The sequence below is a fragment of the Rhinolophus hipposideros genome (genome assembly GCF_964194185.1).
Source record: "Rhinolophus hipposideros genome assembly, chromosome: 14".
Taxonomy (NCBI): Eukaryota; Metazoa; Chordata; class Mammalia; order Chiroptera; family Rhinolophidae; genus Rhinolophus; species Rhinolophus hipposideros.
Genome location: NC_138060.1, coordinates 36,232,518 through 36,251,389, shown reverse-complemented (window position 1 = coordinate 36,251,389; position 18,872 = coordinate 36,232,518). Strand labels below are relative to the sequence as shown.

The 18,872-nt window shown below is 42.7% G+C and overlaps 1 protein-coding gene across 11 annotated transcripts in view; it reads left to right on the top strand.

The window, feature by feature from the left end:
* Positions 1-18,370, top strand: part of NEK11 (NIMA related kinase 11) — a 184,641-nt gene extending 166,271 nt beyond the window's left edge. For 9 of the 11 annotated variants that reach the window (XM_081072875.1, XM_081072877.1, XM_081072881.1 and 6 more), the window contains one exon: positions 17,437-18,370. In XM_081072875.1, coding sequence (XP_080929001.1) covers positions 17,437-17,602 — 166 coding nt within the window. In that variant the 3' untranslated portion in view covers positions 17,603-18,370. The remainder of the gene's footprint in view (positions 1-17,436) is intronic. The other 2 variants (XM_081072868.1, XM_081072869.1) reach the window with 1 other exon arrangement.
* The last annotated feature ends 502 nt before the right edge of the window (positions 18,371-18,872 follow it).

Here is an 18,872-nt window from a genome sequence, read left to right as displayed (position 1 = left end):
TAGAGCCATAAATCAAATATATGTCTTTGATTGCTATTAAGACCATGCCTGAATTGTAGTAAACTTGTACTTTCCCCAGCAGGGGGCAATAGGCATTATTTTGAAACAATTAAGTATATATATGATATAGTTATAATAATGAACACAGTTGTTTCTATGTTATTTGGAAATATCCACAATCTGTTCTGTGCTGATAACACCACCAGGTACTGCAGGATCTGCAGGAAGTCTGTTTATTGCTGTATTTGTTGAGTTTTGACTCTAATAGTTTTCAATTTCCCAAATTAGAAAAAGAAAGTCAGCATGCAGCCTGACCCTTTCAATTCTCAGCCATGGAATAAACTGTCACATCTGGGCTCCCAACTCATGGGACCCTGGGGATGGGGCAGGCTCCCTCTGACAGTACAATGTGAAGACATTGGCAAAGAAATCATCTAAATGATGTTATTTTGGATTAGAGATAAGGTGAGATAGAGTCAGGGAGTTGCAGCTGTGGGTGAGGGGCCTGGGTGGGCAAGTCGCCCTGTGCGACCTGAGTGTGGGAAGGGAACAGCCAGAAGCACTCTAGGCGGAGTCACGTACAGAATAATGGGCCAAACCTTAGAGAAGATGGAAGAATACTAGCGTCCTAGGGTTGAAACTCCATAGCACAGACAAGGTGTTTTCTGCCCGCCTGTGCCGACGAGAGCTGGGCTGGTCTTTTCTCTAGGTGTTCATCCTTGGTGTCTCTGTGTGTGTCCACATTTCCTCTTCTCATAAGAAGACGCCAGTCAGATTGGATCAGGGCCCACCCTAAGGGCCTCGTTGAAACTGCATCACCCCTTTGAAGGTCTTATCTCCAAAAACAGAGTCACATTCTGAACTTTGGGCAGTTAGGACTTCAACATATGAATGGGGGGGGGGGCGGTTACACAATTCAGACCATAACATCAGGTGTTTTCATGATCTGAAGTGCAAGTACTTTCTAGTGGCCTTTTCCCCCTGGTCCTGAAGGGGAGGTATAAGTCTCCTGCAGGTACTTGCCTATCTCAAGACGGTACCATCCAATGCTTCCCACAGGACTTCTCACTGGGGACAGCGAGGACCGTGGAATGTCCTAAGCTGTGGCTAGCAAACTTCTTTGCTTTGTGTCGTCTGTGACAGATAGCAGGACAAGCCTGACTCACTCACTCCCTCTAGGATGTTGATCCACCCCCTGTGCCTAGATCCAGGCTCTCGTGGTGCGCAGGTTCCCACCTGCCAGCGGCACCTCAGCCAGAGATGCCTAACTCACGCTTTGTCAAAAGGATTTGAAACATCAACTTCACCAGTTGACGCATATGAATAGCACGTTTTGCTGATCAGAGTTTGTCTCCAACACCTGAGAGACGTTCATTTAATCTACCTTTTAACACCAAATGCAGTATTAATACAATAGCATAGAGAATATAAAGGTCTGAGAAAAAGTGAGGAAGTCAATGTGTGGACATAGTTGCTGTGGGTGAGGGTATTCTGAGCTTCCCGGAAGCCAAGACAAAAAAGGGAAATGTGATACAATTCTTAATTCTCATTATCAAGATGTGAATGTGTTATCAGTTCCTCAAGGAAGACAGAGCTTCTCCCATGGTGTTTTATAGACAGCATATTGAGTGAACTCACATCCTCGATAATAGTTTTGCAGGAATCAGATATGAATTGCATGAACATGGCTTCTTTGGTGATAAAGAGCTCTCCTGTGATGAACGAAGCCATGCAGTTTTCTAGGGGTCTAACTCTCTTCAAAGGTAAAGCTCGGAATACCTAGAGAATTTACAATCTGTTGATTTTAATTAGAATGAAATGTTTGCTTCTCATTTTGAAATGAAAAGCATGTGACCCTTGAAGAAGGGACTAGCAAAACTGAAGGCAGATTTTGATTTACATTCTCTGAGGAATAAATGACAGGGATGCCCTTGGCTGGTTTGATGAGTATGTTTTCCTACTGCCACGCAGTAATTAACTAACAGTGTTGTGACTTTCTATTTTTATGGTCAACTCCTAATCGAGGAGCGTTAAGTACCATCACTGTTAGAGATGCACTGAGAAAAGCAGGGCACAGAATAACATCCATTAGTAACTCAGTGTGGAACCTCATCAGTCTTCGGCCAGGGCATGGTTGGCCCATGTTTGCGTGGTAGAAAGTTATCCGTAATTGCCAGGAAAGCATATAACAAAACATGGCGGGGGTTCTTAACTCGGGGCTGTCTAAAACCATCTCAAGGATTTGTTGGGTGTGCTCAACTTTACCCCGCTGGCATGCGAACAGTTTACAAATGCAGACTATGAAAACAATTCTGATGGTTGAATGAAAGGAGGCAGGGGACGAGAGAGAGAGAGAGAGAGAGAGAGAGCGAGTCAGCACAATACATTTCCATCTCCTTCTCTAAGAATTGGGGCACATCCTCCGACAGTACGACAGTCTGGTCTAGACCTTTCTCCTCCTGTGTGGTATACATTTTGCTGGTAGTCTCCTGCAGGTCCCACTCTATTCTGGATGGGATGGTCTGTTCTTTGTATCAGGACCCTTTTAGAATTTGAAATATTTATATTTGCACCTGAGGATTCTCAAGATTCAATTTAAGTTCAGTCACTCTTGGCTGGGGTTTCTAACTTAGGCACTCTGCGCCATGCTAAGTGCTCCTTAATTCCCCCAGAAAGCTTAGAAGAGGAGAGGCCCAGGACACAGGGATGCAGACCTCAAGGAGGGGCCACTGCTGGGCTTGTGCTGATGCCTCTGAGCTTGGAGGAGGGGCTCTGGGGGTGGTACCAGCGTTGGAAGAAGAGAGTGCCGCCCACTGGTACCCGTGCCACTGAGGAAGGACAGCAAGGCTGGGTCTGCACGTGCTGGAGAAACCGCCCATGGGATTCAGTTGCGGCTGGCAGGAAGCTGTGTTGTCAGCATGCCATTCACTGGAACTGGAGGGCAAGTCTTTTTTGTCACCTGCAGCTTTCTCCCTGTAGCACCCACCATTGAAGAAGCCTAATAGGGAGCAGCGGGCAAAGCTAAAATACGGTCAGCAGAGCTTGGGGCCAGTGTCGCAAGACCAAGTACAGGGGAGTGGTTTTGGAGCTGAGGCAGTAGCTTAATAACTGGCACAACTTGCCAGCCCATCACACACCAGAGGCATTCTTGGAGCAGACCATGTTTATATGCTTCTTCTCCAGGAAACTTGAATGGCTCCTTCAGCATCTTTGGTGGAAAAAAGCCTTGGTATTCGGTGGTCCTGGGACAACCCTCTCCGAGCTCCCATGTTCATACTTCTTTTTAAGTCATCAGCACAAAGGCATAAAGATTTTTATGGCTTTTTATGTACATATATATGAAGATAATTCTCAAAAAGCTGTTTGTTTTCTTTCATGCACCAGGTAGACAATAGTTTGATGGTTATTATAAACACATAGTTCAAACAGCCTAATTTCTTGATAAAGGAAAGAAACATTATGCCTCTCTGATTTTCTATGCAAATAGAACTTTTTAATGCAAATGAAGGCATGAATTAAGCATACAAACAACCTAATTCCTAATCAGCATATTTTTAATGATCCCTAATTAGAGCAAAATTTAAAGTGAATACAAGCATATTAGAAACTTCTCTCACGTATCCTCAATTTGTATCTATCACTCATAAAGCTAACCCCACATGTTCCCCCAGGCTTTAAAGGAACGCACCGTTTTAGTCATATTGAACCTATTTCTTAAATGCAAACACCTTTCCTAGGTATACACACAGAGGATACAGTCGACACCTTCATCAGGTGACAAAATTCTTAAGACCTGCTCTTCTGTCTTGTCCTTTTGATTATGTTTTGAAAAGGAGAACATTCCTTAACTAGTTTTCCTAAGGCTCTTAGCCTGAGCTCTTGCTCCTACCTTGAATGTGTGTGTGTGTGAGTGTGTGTGTGTGTGTGTGTGTGTGTGTGTGTGTGTTTCCTAGTATCTGTCATGTCTCTCTGTCCTTAGGAAGAAACTGAGGGAAATGTAGGTGTCCCAGCATCGTTGGATCAGAGAGGTGGAAAATGTTCCTGTCAACTTCAGCTTGTGAATTTTTAAGAAGTTAGCACTTCTACTTCCCTTCATTTACAAGGACTGATGGCGAAGAAATCCTCCCCCAGGATTAGGTATAAAAATGTCCTGGTTCCTACACATATCTTAACAATCCTAACTTTGCTGGAATGGAGCAATATTCAGAAACAGTTCAGTGGAACATGGAGAAGTTGTAGAGAACCTTTAAAATGGCTTAACTGCAAACGAAGTTGTGATGCCGCAAAGCCTGGACTGAAACTGCAGGAAATAGTTCCCATTTTGTGCTTCTCATCTGATACAGAAAATAATGAGGTGAGCCCTTACTCCCACCAGCTGCAGGCTGTGGGCACCCTCAGGCTGAACCTAAGGCAGGCAATTGCCACTTCACAACCCTGGGGATTTATAGCCAAAGGACAGAGTGAGGGATCAGTGGATGGAAAATTACCAAGCAGAACTTGCTTAGGTATAAAGGGTGGAGGGATTCTTGCTGAGATGGGCTCGGTAGGTGTTGGTTCGCAATCTCAGGAACTTCCTGGGTGAAATACGAAACTAGCTCCCATGCACAGAGGACAAGGACAGACCAAAGAAAGAGATAGACTCCAGATTGGTAGGTGGCAGTTTTGATGAGCAAGGGAACCTACGAGGCTTGTCTTAGAAGGCCACAAGACAAGTAGTTCTGCATACCCACCTGCCAAACCGTAAATGTTTATATAGAGGCCTTGACTGCATTCAGTTACGTATACCACCCATCTGGTTGTGACCACCTTACTCTCTCAAGGCTGTGTTCTTAAAAACAGCTCCCACTGCAGGAACGGTGGAAAGATAGTACTTTCCAATCACAGAGGAGGACGTGAGGAGCCTCTGATTGCTCTGGGTACAGTTCTTCGGTCAACTGGTGGCACCTCTTCTTGATTACCTCCTCCAACGGTAGGCCAAGGAGTGCAGGCAGGAATGAGGCCTGGTTGAGAAGAGGACTCAGAGGAGCCTGACCAAAGTTTGGTCAAGAAGGGAATCCTTAGGGAAGCAGGATTCCAAATGAAAGGAGGTTTTTAAAATTCACTCTTCTCCAAGGACACCCATCATTTCCTGATCATAAGAGCTCATCCTTGCTCTGAGAAATTCTTCCATACATGTTTATGTTCCAATTTCTTTTCCTTCTGTGATTTCATTTTTTATTTTTTGCAAATCCAGTTATTCTTGTTATGTTTCATTAGGAAATCTATTTTATCTTCTGACTTTGCTTCTACTCAGCAAAGCTGTGGTGAAATTGACTTTTGAGAAACGAAAAATGTGGTTTGAATTGATCATGGGAAGCATCATTGTAATTCAGCCAGGAAGGACCTCATCAAGTGATCCACATTTCACGGTGCATTATTTAATGGAGCTTAGAGAACTGAAGGAAAAGCAAGGGGATTTATTTATACTTATTTCATACATATGTCGATCACAGGGGAGACCCAGTGTAGGATACACTCTCTGTAGTCCAGTGTTCACCACTGGGCAAACCCCTTCCCCATTCCGAAATCAGTTTTCTTGTCTATAAAATCAGTGTGTTCCGTTAGAGGACTCCTTGGGTTCCATGCAGAACTATTCAAAAATTTCATAACTCTGCTTTTTAAATCATTCTATCCCTCTATGGATTGTATGTTCTTATTATAAAATATCCATCTTGAAGCCATTATAAAGGATCAAATATGAGTGATAGTAAATCAATCTGAAAATAATGAGTTAATGTAAAACTTGTGTCTGAAATGCTCAGTTTTCCGTGCATGTTTATGTTTTGTAGTTTAAGATATATTGATTCCAAGGAGACGTGTGCAAGAATGTTCACAACAGCTCTATTAGTAAAAGTGGGTGTGACTTTAGGGACACCCTAACTTAAGTACTGATAGGTACTTAAGCATGAGAATTCATGATGGAATAAAAACAGTAAAAATCAATGACCTATAGAAACAAAGGGTATATATATATATATATATATATATATATATATATATCAACAATTCTGAGCAAAAATGGCAAGCAAAAAACTAAGTATAATACCACTTACTTAAAGTGTAAAAATACGTCAAACAGTACCTCTTATTACCGAGGGATACATATTTACATATATAGTAAAAGTATTTTGAAAATGCTTGGCGATGATAAAACACCAGATTCAGAATAGTGGTTATCACTGGGAATTGGGAGGGGGTTATGATGTAGGAGGGAAACTCATGGAGCTTCAGCCGTATTTGCTAATGCTGGATTCCTTAAACAGGGGATTCGATATCATGAGGGCTCGATATGTGAGGGCTCATTGTATTATACGTTACACTTTTTTGTATATCTTAAAACATTTAATGACATTCTTGTGATAAAGGTGGGAGGGCCATGAAAAGACATTTCACACATTTATTTGTAAAGATTAGAAATAGACTCTCTGCAAGTTGCTATAATTTTTTACTAACAAAGGCTAACAGGCATTTAAAATCTTCTTGCTACCTGCCCCCAAATTATAATACACCAAACAAACAAAACCAACACACAAAAAGCTTCCTGTGTGCACATTGCCAAAGGAATTACTGGCCCAATACCAGTGTCTTGAATTACAACTACTTACGTACGTAATTATTATTGTTGTTCACTTATAATTTAGGCTGTTTTGAAAACCGTTTATGAAAACCTGTGTGAGCAGTGGGATAGAAAATTGGGACTGGATGCCAGATTCGCAAATGAACAGTTTATAGATGAGCAGCAGCTCAGCCCTGAGCTTCCAGGTAGCCCGGATAAGAGGAGAAACGCTGTGAGTTACAGAAGCCAGCTCTGTAGGAGAGTACATTTTTTCTTGGTTCTGAAATTTGGGGAAAAATTAATCACCGGGATCCTTATGTAAAGGACACAGAAGCATTTTAAGTGGTGCTTCTGGTGATTTGCTCTCGAGAGTGGCTCCTTGTTACTCATCCGTTTCACACAGCCTGCAGAATGAACCGCTTACAGCAGCCAGGCTGAGACCACGTCCACCCTCCAAAGGCCTCCCCTTGTGCCCAGGATCACGTCAGGACGCCTCACCTTGGCCTTCGAGGTCTCTGCTGCTGCCTGAACGTCTGTCCTCATCTCCTATCATTCTTCTCTGAATTAGGCCCCAACCACCCCAGTCTTTTTTCTTCCATACAGAGCTTGTAGGTCCTGGGCATTTCCTCTTTCCTCCATTGGGAATGCTCTTCTCCCAAGTTCTGGCATGGATGACTCTTCTCTGCCATTCAAGTCTCCATTCAAATGTCATCCCTGGCCCCACCCCGGAGAGAGCTCTTCCTTTATTAAATTAGCAAAAGGAAACTTCCTCCTCCAGTACCGTCCCTAGGCCCCAGGCAAGAGGGGTGCACTGGGCAGGTGCTGTAGAGGGTGCCACTTTGGTCGTGGCACATCCTTCCCCATGGAGGAACAGCCACATCCCTCCCCATGGAGGAACACGTCCATGGGGCCGGGGGACTTGCATACCCAGAGCCTGTGTCTCCATGGTACCCACTTAGATGATGCCATGGATACTTGGGACCTGCAGTTCTCTGCCCAAATGGCCCAAGCCCACTTCCAGAGTCATGTCCTTCTGCCTCAGGTCCCTCCTCCCAGGTGTGGTCTGTGCTGCTGGTCAGCACACCCCTAAGCCTGAGGAGGGTGGGGACGGGCACAGAGTGGCTATTTGCGGAAGGCAAATATGGGTGGATCCTGGACATAGGGGCTGAGGTATCAAATGTGTGTGCAAAAACCCCCTCACAGTGGGAGGTGGAGCCAGGCTGGGAAGAGAAGGGGACAGGCCAACAGCTAGGGATAAGGGTCCAGGGGCTGGCTCACCCAGTTCTGCCATATTCCACTGCAGAATTCTGAGGAGTCTGAGAAGCCCGAACGCAAACCTGACCTTCCAGGGCTTTGTAAAGTTAATTTGTCAAGGTAAGAAGATAGATCATATTTTCTTTAACAGTGTGTTAGTTAAGTTTGTAGTTTTAATCATGCAGAGCTGTATGGGTCTCCATTTGCACTCTAGCCATGTCCCCACAATGTTAGAAGCAGGAGAAACTGCTAGCATGTGCCAAGGTACTGGGGCACCGAATAGCGTTCTGGAGAACGATGTGGGGGCCTTCAGCAGAAGGCAGAAGCTTCCTCTGGTTTAGGGTCTATCAAGAAGATGGGGGGCCGGCCTGGTGGCTCGGGCGGTTGGAGCTCCATGCTCCTAACTCCGAAGGCTGCTGGTTCGATTCCCACATGGGCCAGTGGGCTCTCAAAAAAAAAAAAAAAAGAAGATGGGGGAGCTGATTCAAAGGAAGGACCCAATGGTCAAGCAGGGGCCCTGTACCAAATCCCCTAGAAACATCTTTTCTACCTCCACCCTTATAGGGGGTCCAAACCCCCTTCTTGTAGCCCTGCTTTCTGTCTTCCATTTCCCTGGTTTGTTTTCTTTGTAGCATTGACAAAAGTCTAAAGTTACCTTATGTGTTTGTTTACTGATTTAATGTCTAGAACATGAGTTCTGTGAGGTCAGAGGCTCATGGCTGCCTTCCCAGCATTTGGCATATAGTAAGTGCTCACTAAAAATGTGCTTAGGTGCTGTATTGTGCCAGGACTGTGCTGGATGCAAAGATGACTAAGGAAGGTCCTCGGTCCCCAGTGGGCTCCAAGTCAAGTAGGGCCGCAGACCTGAACACACCAAAGTCCTTTGCTTTCAGTTGCATACTCCTTAAGTGGTTAATTAATCTGGAAACCAAAATGTATGTGTAGCCGTTACCGGGGAACTTTTACTGAGCAGAGACATGGTTTGCAAGGCCAATTAGCTCCAAGGCAAGGGCGAAATACTTTTCGGTTAGTTCTTCTAAAGCCATAGGGGTACAGGAGCTTTTCAATTTGATGACTCATCAGCATTAGTGGAAACTTGTTCCTTCTCCCGCTCCCTGAAGAGAAATCGCCTGTTGTTTTTCTAGGAGGGAGAATATGTTCAAATGTTCTGCTGTGAAGCGAAAATATTGTTTAGAACAGGAGGCTAAAATCCCCTCCGCTGCTGCTGTCTCTCTTATTTAGCTCCCACAGCAGACGGTGACATCTGTAGAACAGCACTGTCTTGGCTGCTCAGACCTTCCCAGGAGCTGAGGGCCTCTGGAGTCACCCTTCCCCGAGGCCTCACTGATGTGGGCTGCAGGGCAGCTGGGGCTTTCCACAGCTGTGGGTAGATTTCCATTGCTTTCTAGATGGCCCCAGGTGTGCAAGTGTGACAGAAGATAGCAGGAAACACAGTCCCTTTCATGTAGAATTAAAAAGTTGGGAGAGGGGTCTTGTTTCTTCCCACTCAGAGACATGTAGAGGTTTTTTTTTATCCAAAGATGATCGTACAGGCCCCGTAAAGCCAAGCCATTTGAGGTAGGGATGCAAATAGCATAAGAAATACTGAGAACTACACTTAATTGGAGTTTTATCTTGAAAAACAACTAAAAATCACAAAGGTGATCTTGTACTTGGCGAAATTCGGTCGTAATTTCACTGAGCGCCAATTCTTGGAACAAGCACATATATTTTAAATAAAATTGTGTGACATTAACGTGTTTCTTTTTTATTTGCCTTTCAAGGTATCTATTCATTCATCTAACAAGTATTTGTTGTGTATTTGCTATGTGCCAGTCACTGACTGTCCCACGCAGTGAGATCAGTGAACAAAAGTGGTGAAAATAATCCCTGCCCTATGAACCTTATATCCGTGGAGTGATTGACAAATCATAAAATATTAGGAAAAGTAGAGAATGCTGGAAGATAAGTGCTGTGAAAAAAATACAAAGCAGAGAAGGCAGATAGTCAGTGCAGAATTGGCATAAAGGTTAGCTCCTGGCTGTAAAGAGGGTGGTCAAGGTAGGTCTCTCTGAAAAGATTACCTGAGGGAAAAGACTCAGAGGAGAGGAGGGAGGGAGACATACTATCTGGAGAAGGAGCATTCTAGTCAGAAGGAACAGCAAGTGCAAAGGCCCTGGGGTGGGATGTGCCTCGCATGTTTGAGGCAGATCAAGGGGGCCAATGTAGCTGGAATGAAATGAGTAAGGGGAAGGAGGTAAGTGAGGCGTTTGGCGAAGTATATGGGAAGATCGTTCAGGATATTATAGACCAGTGGAAGAACATTGATTTCACTCGGAGTGAGATGAGAAAGCCACTAGAAGGTTTTGAGCGGAGGAGTGAAGGGATCTGGCTCACTCTGGCTACTGAGCTATTTATTGCATCTCAGGTAAGAGACTGTGGTAGCCTGGACCAGGGTGGTAGTGGTGGAAATGGTGACAAGTGTTGGGATTCTGGACTCATTTTGAAATTGGAACTGATAGGATTTACTAACTGGTCTGATTATGAGAGACACTGGACTATGTGGAGTAGGACGACAGAGAGGAATGAAGGATGATGCCAAGGTTTTGGGCCTGAGCAATTGGAAGTCAGGACCTGACAGGAACAGAAATGGGGAAGCCTGCAGCATTAGAGTATTTTAGAGGGAAGATCAGAAATTCAGTTGGGCATGATAACTATAAGATGACTAGCTGTTTTCAAGGAGAGATATCAAGGACGCAGAATGCTCGTGACATTCTTTCCTGAGCCTCTGGAAACTTACTTCACAAGCTGCCTTTTTCCCTAAGAACAAAGGAACAAAGCTGTGGGGAAGAATCATGAATGAGGCACCTGAAGGCCACAAGATACTACCATTACTACCAGGGCATTTTTGGACCCAAGAAAAGGGAGAATCTTCTTGATCCGGTTAGTTCTAGTTCTCTAATAATGCTCCAAGATAATGGAAGGCTCTAGTCCTATTTCTCAGGCTAATACATAAAAGGAGGGATAGCCAGAGAGTGGGAGTTGGTAACTCCCATAAGCAAAGGCAATGCAAATGGAGGAATGTCGCAACCTGCGCAACACAGGCTGTGGGGAGGCGAGAAGAGGCGGCTTTGGGTTAAGCTATAAGAAAGAAGCAGAGACTCAATGCAGTTAAATCTCAGAGGGCCAAGGGTCTCGCAGCCTTAAAAGACTGGAGCCCCAAATCGGACCAACTGACGGTATTTATTGATTACACACAAGGAAGTTACATTGTTTAAGACACGGTCTGTGAAACTCAATCACTACGTCAGAAAATGACTTCAAACTGAAATTTTTTGTCCCAAAACAGCCAAAGCATATAGTCCCAAGATGACTAAGGTGCAGTATGCACCTCCCTGGGGGAGAGTCTCTCGTGGTGAAACTGTTCCATGAGCTGAGCAGAAAGAGTTTGATCTTATCGCTCTAATGGACCTCTCTCACAACTAGGTGAGAGGGAGCAGCAGGAGAAAGCAGCAGCTTCTCTCAAAACAGGAGGAAGGAGGGGCAAGGCTCCTTCTTATTTCCCTTGTAACAGCTCATTGGAGGTCTCAATGGGGTCCCGTCTGGCTTGAGTTGTTCCTCCCATGAGGAATCTTACTCGTCTTTGACTGCAAACCCTTCTTTTGGAGACCAAACAGAGAAACACAAGGTGTAACAAACTCAGTCCCAGAGAAGCACAGTCCCACAGACTCTTCTTTCCTTAAGCAAAGGTGTGGGGGGACAAACGGCTAGGCTGTTGTGTGACCACAGAGGAACATTCTACAAAGCAATTTCCTTCAAATCTTTGAAAGTGTTCAGATCATTGAAGGAGAATAAAGAGACATGACAAATAAATGTAACACAGGATTATTTTGACCTGTTATAAGGGCATTATTGGACGTTTAAGGGCGTTATTGGACAATTAAGGGTGTTATTGGGCAATCAAGGTAAGTTGAATGGATTAGAGAATTAGATAAGAGTAATGTATCAATATTAATTTCCTGATTTTGATGGCTGTTATGTGGTTATGTAAGAGGGTGTCTTTATTTGTAGAAAATAAACACAAAGTATGAGGGGTAAGGGACATCAGGTCAGCAACTTATGCTCAAAAGGCTCACAGAAAAAAAAGAGTTCTTTGTGCTATAACCATCTTTTCTGTAAGTATGAGATTGTTTCAAAATTAAAATAATATTTAAAATGCAAGGACATTTTTATGCAACATCCTTATAGAACTACGCAGATATAGTCCTCTTCTTTAGCGCCCTTAAGAGAGATAGATAATTACAGGACACACAAAACAGTAATTGATGGGCAAATAAATATATGAGATAAAATATATTGTTTGCAAATAAAAAGTAAACATGAGAAGAGGTCAGTAAAGGAATTTTGAGGATGACAGATTGAGTTTGGAGTAAATAGTGCTGTCTTATGGGGAGTCAGCCAAGCACATATTGGGGATTTGCTCCCGGCAGCTGGATTTTCTTCCAAACCCTGGGGAGACTCCAGCTCCCCTGTGTCTGCCATTGTTCTGGGCGGGACAGTGATCTAGCTCAAAGAGCGCTGGCTGTAAATGAAGCATCTGCACTAAGATGATATGTAGGATCCCTTAAACACTTGAAAGACTTGAACAGGAGGATGAAATTGATAAAGGATATGGAACATAGGAAGAAATAGATGAACAAGAATGAAAATGTAAGTTCTCCATATAATTTCACTCACATGTGGGATATAAAACTGAAAGCAACAAACAAACAAGACAAATGAACAAAAACTCATAGACACAATCAACAATTTAGTGGTTACCAGAGGGAAGGGGAGGGAAGATAGAAAAGGGTAAAGGGGGTCAAATATATGGTGATAGAAGGAGATTTGACTCTGGGTGGTGAACACACAATGCAATCTATAGATGACATATTATAGAATTGTACACTTGAAACCTATATAATTATATTAACCAATTTCACCCCAATAAATTTAATAAAATTAAAAAATATATAAAATAAATGTTAGTCTCAGCCCCCCCCCCCAAAAAAAAGAAAAGAAAATATGAGTTTTCTTCACTCGAAAATGTAAGGTCTTTTTATTTGAGATACCTGCCTAACTGAAGGAGTGGTTCCTACCTTTTCCTACCCTCCATTTCTCCTCCCCTCCCTCCCTTTGAAAAAGCAAACTTCGAACCCTTTAAACAGCATGGGGAGCAGTCCCCTCTCTTCTCAAATCTTAGATAACATCAAGAGAGTCCGCTTAAGTAGAATTTTCTATTTTATGATTTCTAAAATACTCATTGCAGAATTGTTACAGCATGTTTTCCAAGTGTCAGAATAAATTTACACTGCAATATTACAATGCCAGAGCACTATATCACTTTTCTTTTGGCTTAAAATGAGTTTGTTTATAGCAGGCCTGATTTCTTCATTGACCCATGATTTATTTGGAGTAAATGAATTTCCAACGTGGTAATAATCTATATTTTTGTCACAGATTTCTATCAATTGTACTGTGATCTGATAACTAGATTTTGTATAAAATTATTTGAAATGTGTTGAGACTTGAATTGGTATCTAGTATGTGGTCAGTTTTTACGAGTTATGTGAGAAAAATGTTATATTTTTCTCATGAAACTTAATGGTTGTATGGATCATTCCTTCATTTTCTAATTGTCAGGGAATGAGAGGATTCTATATATGTCTATTAGTTTAACTTTTTAAGTGTGTTCAGATTTTCTACATAAATACTAATTTTTTCAAATGTTCATCTATCAGTAACTGAGCACAGTGTATTGAAATCCTACATTATGGGGATATATCTGACATTGTCTCCCTACAGGGATATATGCTTCATATATTTTGATTCTCCTTTATTAGATGCATACTAGTAGAGAGTTTTGATTTCTTCCTGGTGAATTGAACGCTTTTCATTATCTAGTGGCATTTTTTATCCTAATAATGCGTGTTTTTTTTTTCTTAAAATCTGTCTCATATCAATATAGCTACCCCCAGGTTTCTTTTGTTTATCATTTGGCTGGCATATCTTTTGTTCGTTTGTTTACTCTCAACCATTCAATGCCCTATGTTTTAGGTGTGTCCCTTATAAAAAATATATTCTGGATTTTGTTTTTTTCAGTGAGTTTACTCATCTACACTTACTGATTATGAACAACGGAGGGTGTTTACGTCTCAAATAAAATAACCCGTAAGGAATAGTTAGCTTTAACAGGGTACCCAACTAACAGTTACACTCAAGATTCTGCTGTCCAGGGTGGGCAGAGCAGAAGGCAAGCACCACTTACAGAAAGGGAACTGCCTGTCACCTGTCCTATCTGTGGCTGCCACATGTCACCCCAGCACCAACAGTGCAGTTTCTGTAGAGAGATCTGTTTGGTCCTTGCTCAGAAGATTCAGAGACAGCCATTTGAAATTCTAGGCGTGGCGAGAAGGGGTACAGAATCCATCGTTAGTAAAGATTCCCTATGCCTGTTAGCAACAAACGATCGTTAAGACAGCAGTATTAACAGAAAATACATTGCATCACTCTATTCCTGCAGTGGCTCATACATACTTGATGTGTAGGGATTTCTTATATTCTATAAAATCATGTTCAAGGTTTCCTTAAACTATGCCTGAAGAATAATCTATGTGTTCTCGTAATGCTTTCTGCTAAAGTAGGTTTGCATGATTATTTCTATGAAATTACTTTTTTGTTTACTCCCACTGTACCACTGGCCTTCCTGTCTTTTTATTTATTATTTTTTTCAAATTCAGTCAGAGAAGATAAAAATATTTAAAACAGTTTCTTAACCAGAGGTAGAACTGAAAACTTTCTTGATACTCCCACTTAAAACAAAATAGGATTATTGCGCAAAATTCACCTTTGGGAAAGCAACAATAATGTGCATGATAGTAAAACAGTGACTATTAAGTGCCGGGTAGGTGACGGGTACTCTGCTGAGATGGGTGTGTGTGTGTGTGTGTGTGTGTGTGTGTGTGTGTGTGTGTGTAATCTCCACTTAAATATGAAAATTCAAGTCTCAGAGAGGTTAAGTAACTGGCTCAGTCACACAGCCAGTGAAGGGGAGAGCTTCGATTCAACTCTGGTCTTTCTGTATCCATCGTGATGAAAACAATGAGTCGTGGAGTGAAATTGCTGGAATTCATATCCCAGCTCCACTATTTAAAAACTACGTGGCAATGGGCAAGTTAATTAATACCCTCTTATATCTCAGTTTTCTATTCTGTAAAATGCGAATAACAATATCTGTCCATAGGGTTGTCATGAGGATTTAATGGGATAGTATGAAGAGATGCCCAGAATAGAGCCAGGGGACATAGAGAAAGCTCAAAAACTGTCAGTTATTATGGTTTCAAGGGACATTCGGGCTTCTTCATCATCAGTGGGTGATGTTACCAGTCAAATTCTAAAGTTTCTTTAACGTTATATTCATCTGGTTCTCATCCTGTTCTTCATGCATCCTATTCGCCTGCCAAAGTGATTTCATTTCCCAGTGCTCACTCCCACTGCTGGCTGCCCCTGGCTGCCCTCCAGCTGTTAGGGCGCAAGTTAGATGGCGCCTTCTCCTCCTCCGAGTTCTCTGATTTTCCCAACTGTGAAATTTCGTAGCACTTTATAGTTTTCTTAAGATGCTTAACGGCTGTATGGGTCATTCCCTCATTCTATAAATATTTTCTGAGTACCGTGTGAATGCTTGGTCCTGTTGTAGTCACTAGGTCCTTCCCTCCTGGAACTTGTATGCTCATTAGGGGAGTGGGACAGATATATACACCTAAAAATAGAAAAAAACTACCAGACTTATAAGTGCTATGCAGACAGTTAAGGTGGTGTGACAGAGGTGACTGGGGAGCAGGCCTGATAACCTAGTCGAGCTGCATGATGTGGGGCCCTGGGGCTGCCATCCCTCCAGCACTTGAAGTTCCAAGCCCTGTGTTTGAGGTTAAGCTCCATCAACAACTAGCTGTGTGAGTTTTCAAAAGTCATCCTATTTACTCTTACCTGTAAAATGAAGATAAATGTTCGATGAATTGCCTAGTTCACAAGGATCATTTGAGATAATGAATGGTAAAGCATTTTGCAAGCTCTCAAGTATTAGAAAATGTTAGTTAAAATTTAAAGTGCATATAGCTTGCCTTATAATTACTAGCCCCTAAACTAGAGCAGGATCAATTACTTATTCTTCTTCTGATCTGCCACAAAGCCTAACCTAGATCCTGTGTTCTAGAGATGACAAAATTGAATACTACTGCAAAGAACAGCTCACAAAATGCATGAAAGAGTGTGTGATTAACGCCTTCAGTGTTATTGTCAACATTATTGTCACTAGTGTTTAGTGGTAATGCGTTAAAAATTCTGGGGGGAAAATCCCCAAAACGTCGATCTTTCTTTTACCAAATCCATTGAAATTAATAAAGAAGCATTTTTCTCAAGGTTAAAGTCATAAAAATACTTATATCTTTTGATCTAATAATTCCATTCTCACACAATATTTTATCTTCTAATAAAGCTCAACATATATACAGAAAAGTGCAGAAATCCTAACTACTTATATGTGTTTTCACAGAGTGAACACACCCACAATGAGCCTCACTCCCAGAAATGATGCCAGAAAATATTTCCCTAAATGAAAAGGCTATGTCCCTAAAGACATTCACACCGTGTTATAGAGAAAAAAGCTAACTGTTTGGTAGAGGAATGATTAATAAATGTTGGCACATAAATGTTGAACTGTGTATCAAAATTCACAAAGCTCGACTTCCCTTGGACTGGTCTGGAGACAAGTACAGAAAAATGAACGCTGGCCTTGGTGCGACTGGGCCAAATTACCATACCCCTGAAGCCTCAGTTTCTTCAGCTGTAAATCAGGGATTTAAAAAAAAAAAAAAAAACCTCATAAGCTGTTGTAAAGGTTAAGTGCAGAGAAAAGTGCCTTTGGTTAATAAAACAGTTCTTTTCCCCTCATTATTATTTTTCTTCTCATTATTATTATTTCTTTGATTTCATATCCCGCTGTCGTCTCTCCCCTTTTCTCCTGACTCTAGTCCCTCTAGCTTTCTCGCTATTTCTCTGACATAGTTTAGCCTCAGGGCCCCAATTCTCCTTTCCCCCTAGTACTGGCCACTCTTCATGGGGGTCTCTGTTCAAACATACCTACTTGGGGCGGTCTGCTGTGCCCCTCACTTTTCCCCACCTCTCACCCTACTGTGTTGTTCTTCATTGCACTCTGCACTACCTGACATTTCATTACGAATGCATTTTTAAATTGACCTGTTTATCGACCTGGAAGATTTGCTCCATGAAGGCAGGAGTTTGCCGAACTTGTTTCATGCTGTGTTCTCTAGTCGTAGCAGGATCCCTGGCACATCATAGACATTCAAGAAATATTTGTTGAATATTATTGAGTGTCCAAAGTAGAGACATCATCGAATGTTATTGTTTTCCTTCCCCCCCCCCCAAATCGGGGTTACAGTGTGATTTGTGTAATTAATGATTTAAAACTACATTCCTTGTAGGTTATGTCAATGGGTAATTCTTTTTTTCCTTCCTACCCCGTCTGGCAGATCAGCCATGCGGAAGCTGGGAGCAGAAGTATTTGGGGAGGTCTATGATCACCTCCAGGGAGCAAGGCAGCAGAATGCCAGCGAGGCGGAGATCCGAGCGTCCCTAGAAAAGGTGGTGCCTCATGCCAGGGACTGTTTTGAAGTTGACCAGCTCCTCTACTTTTAGGAGCAGTCGCTCATCACCATGGGAGAAAGGCCCACACTCCAGAGCCATCACGGACAACTGTCAAAAGCCAGCAAGTTCAAGGGGACAAACTTCTGTGCAAATCCATTCAACACATAAGCTGGACTCTATTATGGGAAATGGGAGCATTCATCTTTACTTTCAATTCCTTGTCAAAAGGAATTTAGAGAGTAGCAAACACCTCTGCCTGTACTTGGAGTCCTGGGCTAGTCAGTGTTGTTTGGTCAATACTCTGAGAGAAGCATAAGGATCAGGTTTGGCTTCCTGAAAAGCACTCCCACACCTGTGCCCTCAGGGTTCCCAATGGGACTGAATCCCCGTGACAATGGCCTGGGAGAAGCCGTCTGCTCTTCTTCATTTCCACCTGGAGGACAGACCCAGTGCCTGACCGCCTGGGGTCCCCCAGGACTGTGCCTGAAGGTTCTTAGACGCTGGCCTCTGGCACACTGAGCTGCTGCCCAGAGTCAGACATACCTGTCTCAGGTGCCCTGTTTGTGGTCGACTTTTGCCCTTCCATAGCTTACAAGCAAGAAGTCCCTATGTATAAGTACCTGGGTGAAAAACCCAAAAAGTGATTCCCTCCTGTGATTTATTCCCAAGACTCATCCATGGAGTCCTAAAGACTCTTATTCTTAATAAATATCTTTACCATGGCTTTTGGCTTTTCCTTATCCAGAAGTATCTTGTTGACTATAACACAGCCATCTAATAAATGTTAATAAATGTCTAATGATAATTATCACTTACAGCAGTGAACTTTTGGTTTATTAGGAGCCTATTATGTACCAGTACTGTGCTTACTAATATAAGGACCTGATTTCACTGGATCTTTTCACCAAAGGGAGAGAGAGAGAGAGAGAGTGGGTGTGGGGAGAGAGAGAGAGAGAGAGAGAGAGAGAGAGAGAGAGAGAGAGAGAGAGAGAGATTTTGCCCCATTTTACAGCTGAGGATGCCCAGGTTAGTTAGTTACCTGCTCCGTCACACAACTCCGAGAAGCTGAGCTGGGATTTCACCCCAGGTCTGTGTGATTTCAGCACCCATGCTCTTACGCATGTAGGTTTTCAACTGAGGAGCTACATCAGATTGGTTAAGCAGCTTCTTAAACACAGACACGTTGAAAGATACTGTCCAGGGAAGAGTACCCTGGGTTTAAGAACATGTTGTAAGGGAGGAAAGACTTCCTCTACCCTCTTAGGTTCTGTGGCTGCGGCCTACAAAACTGACAAAAGACAGATAAACAGGAGAAAAAGCA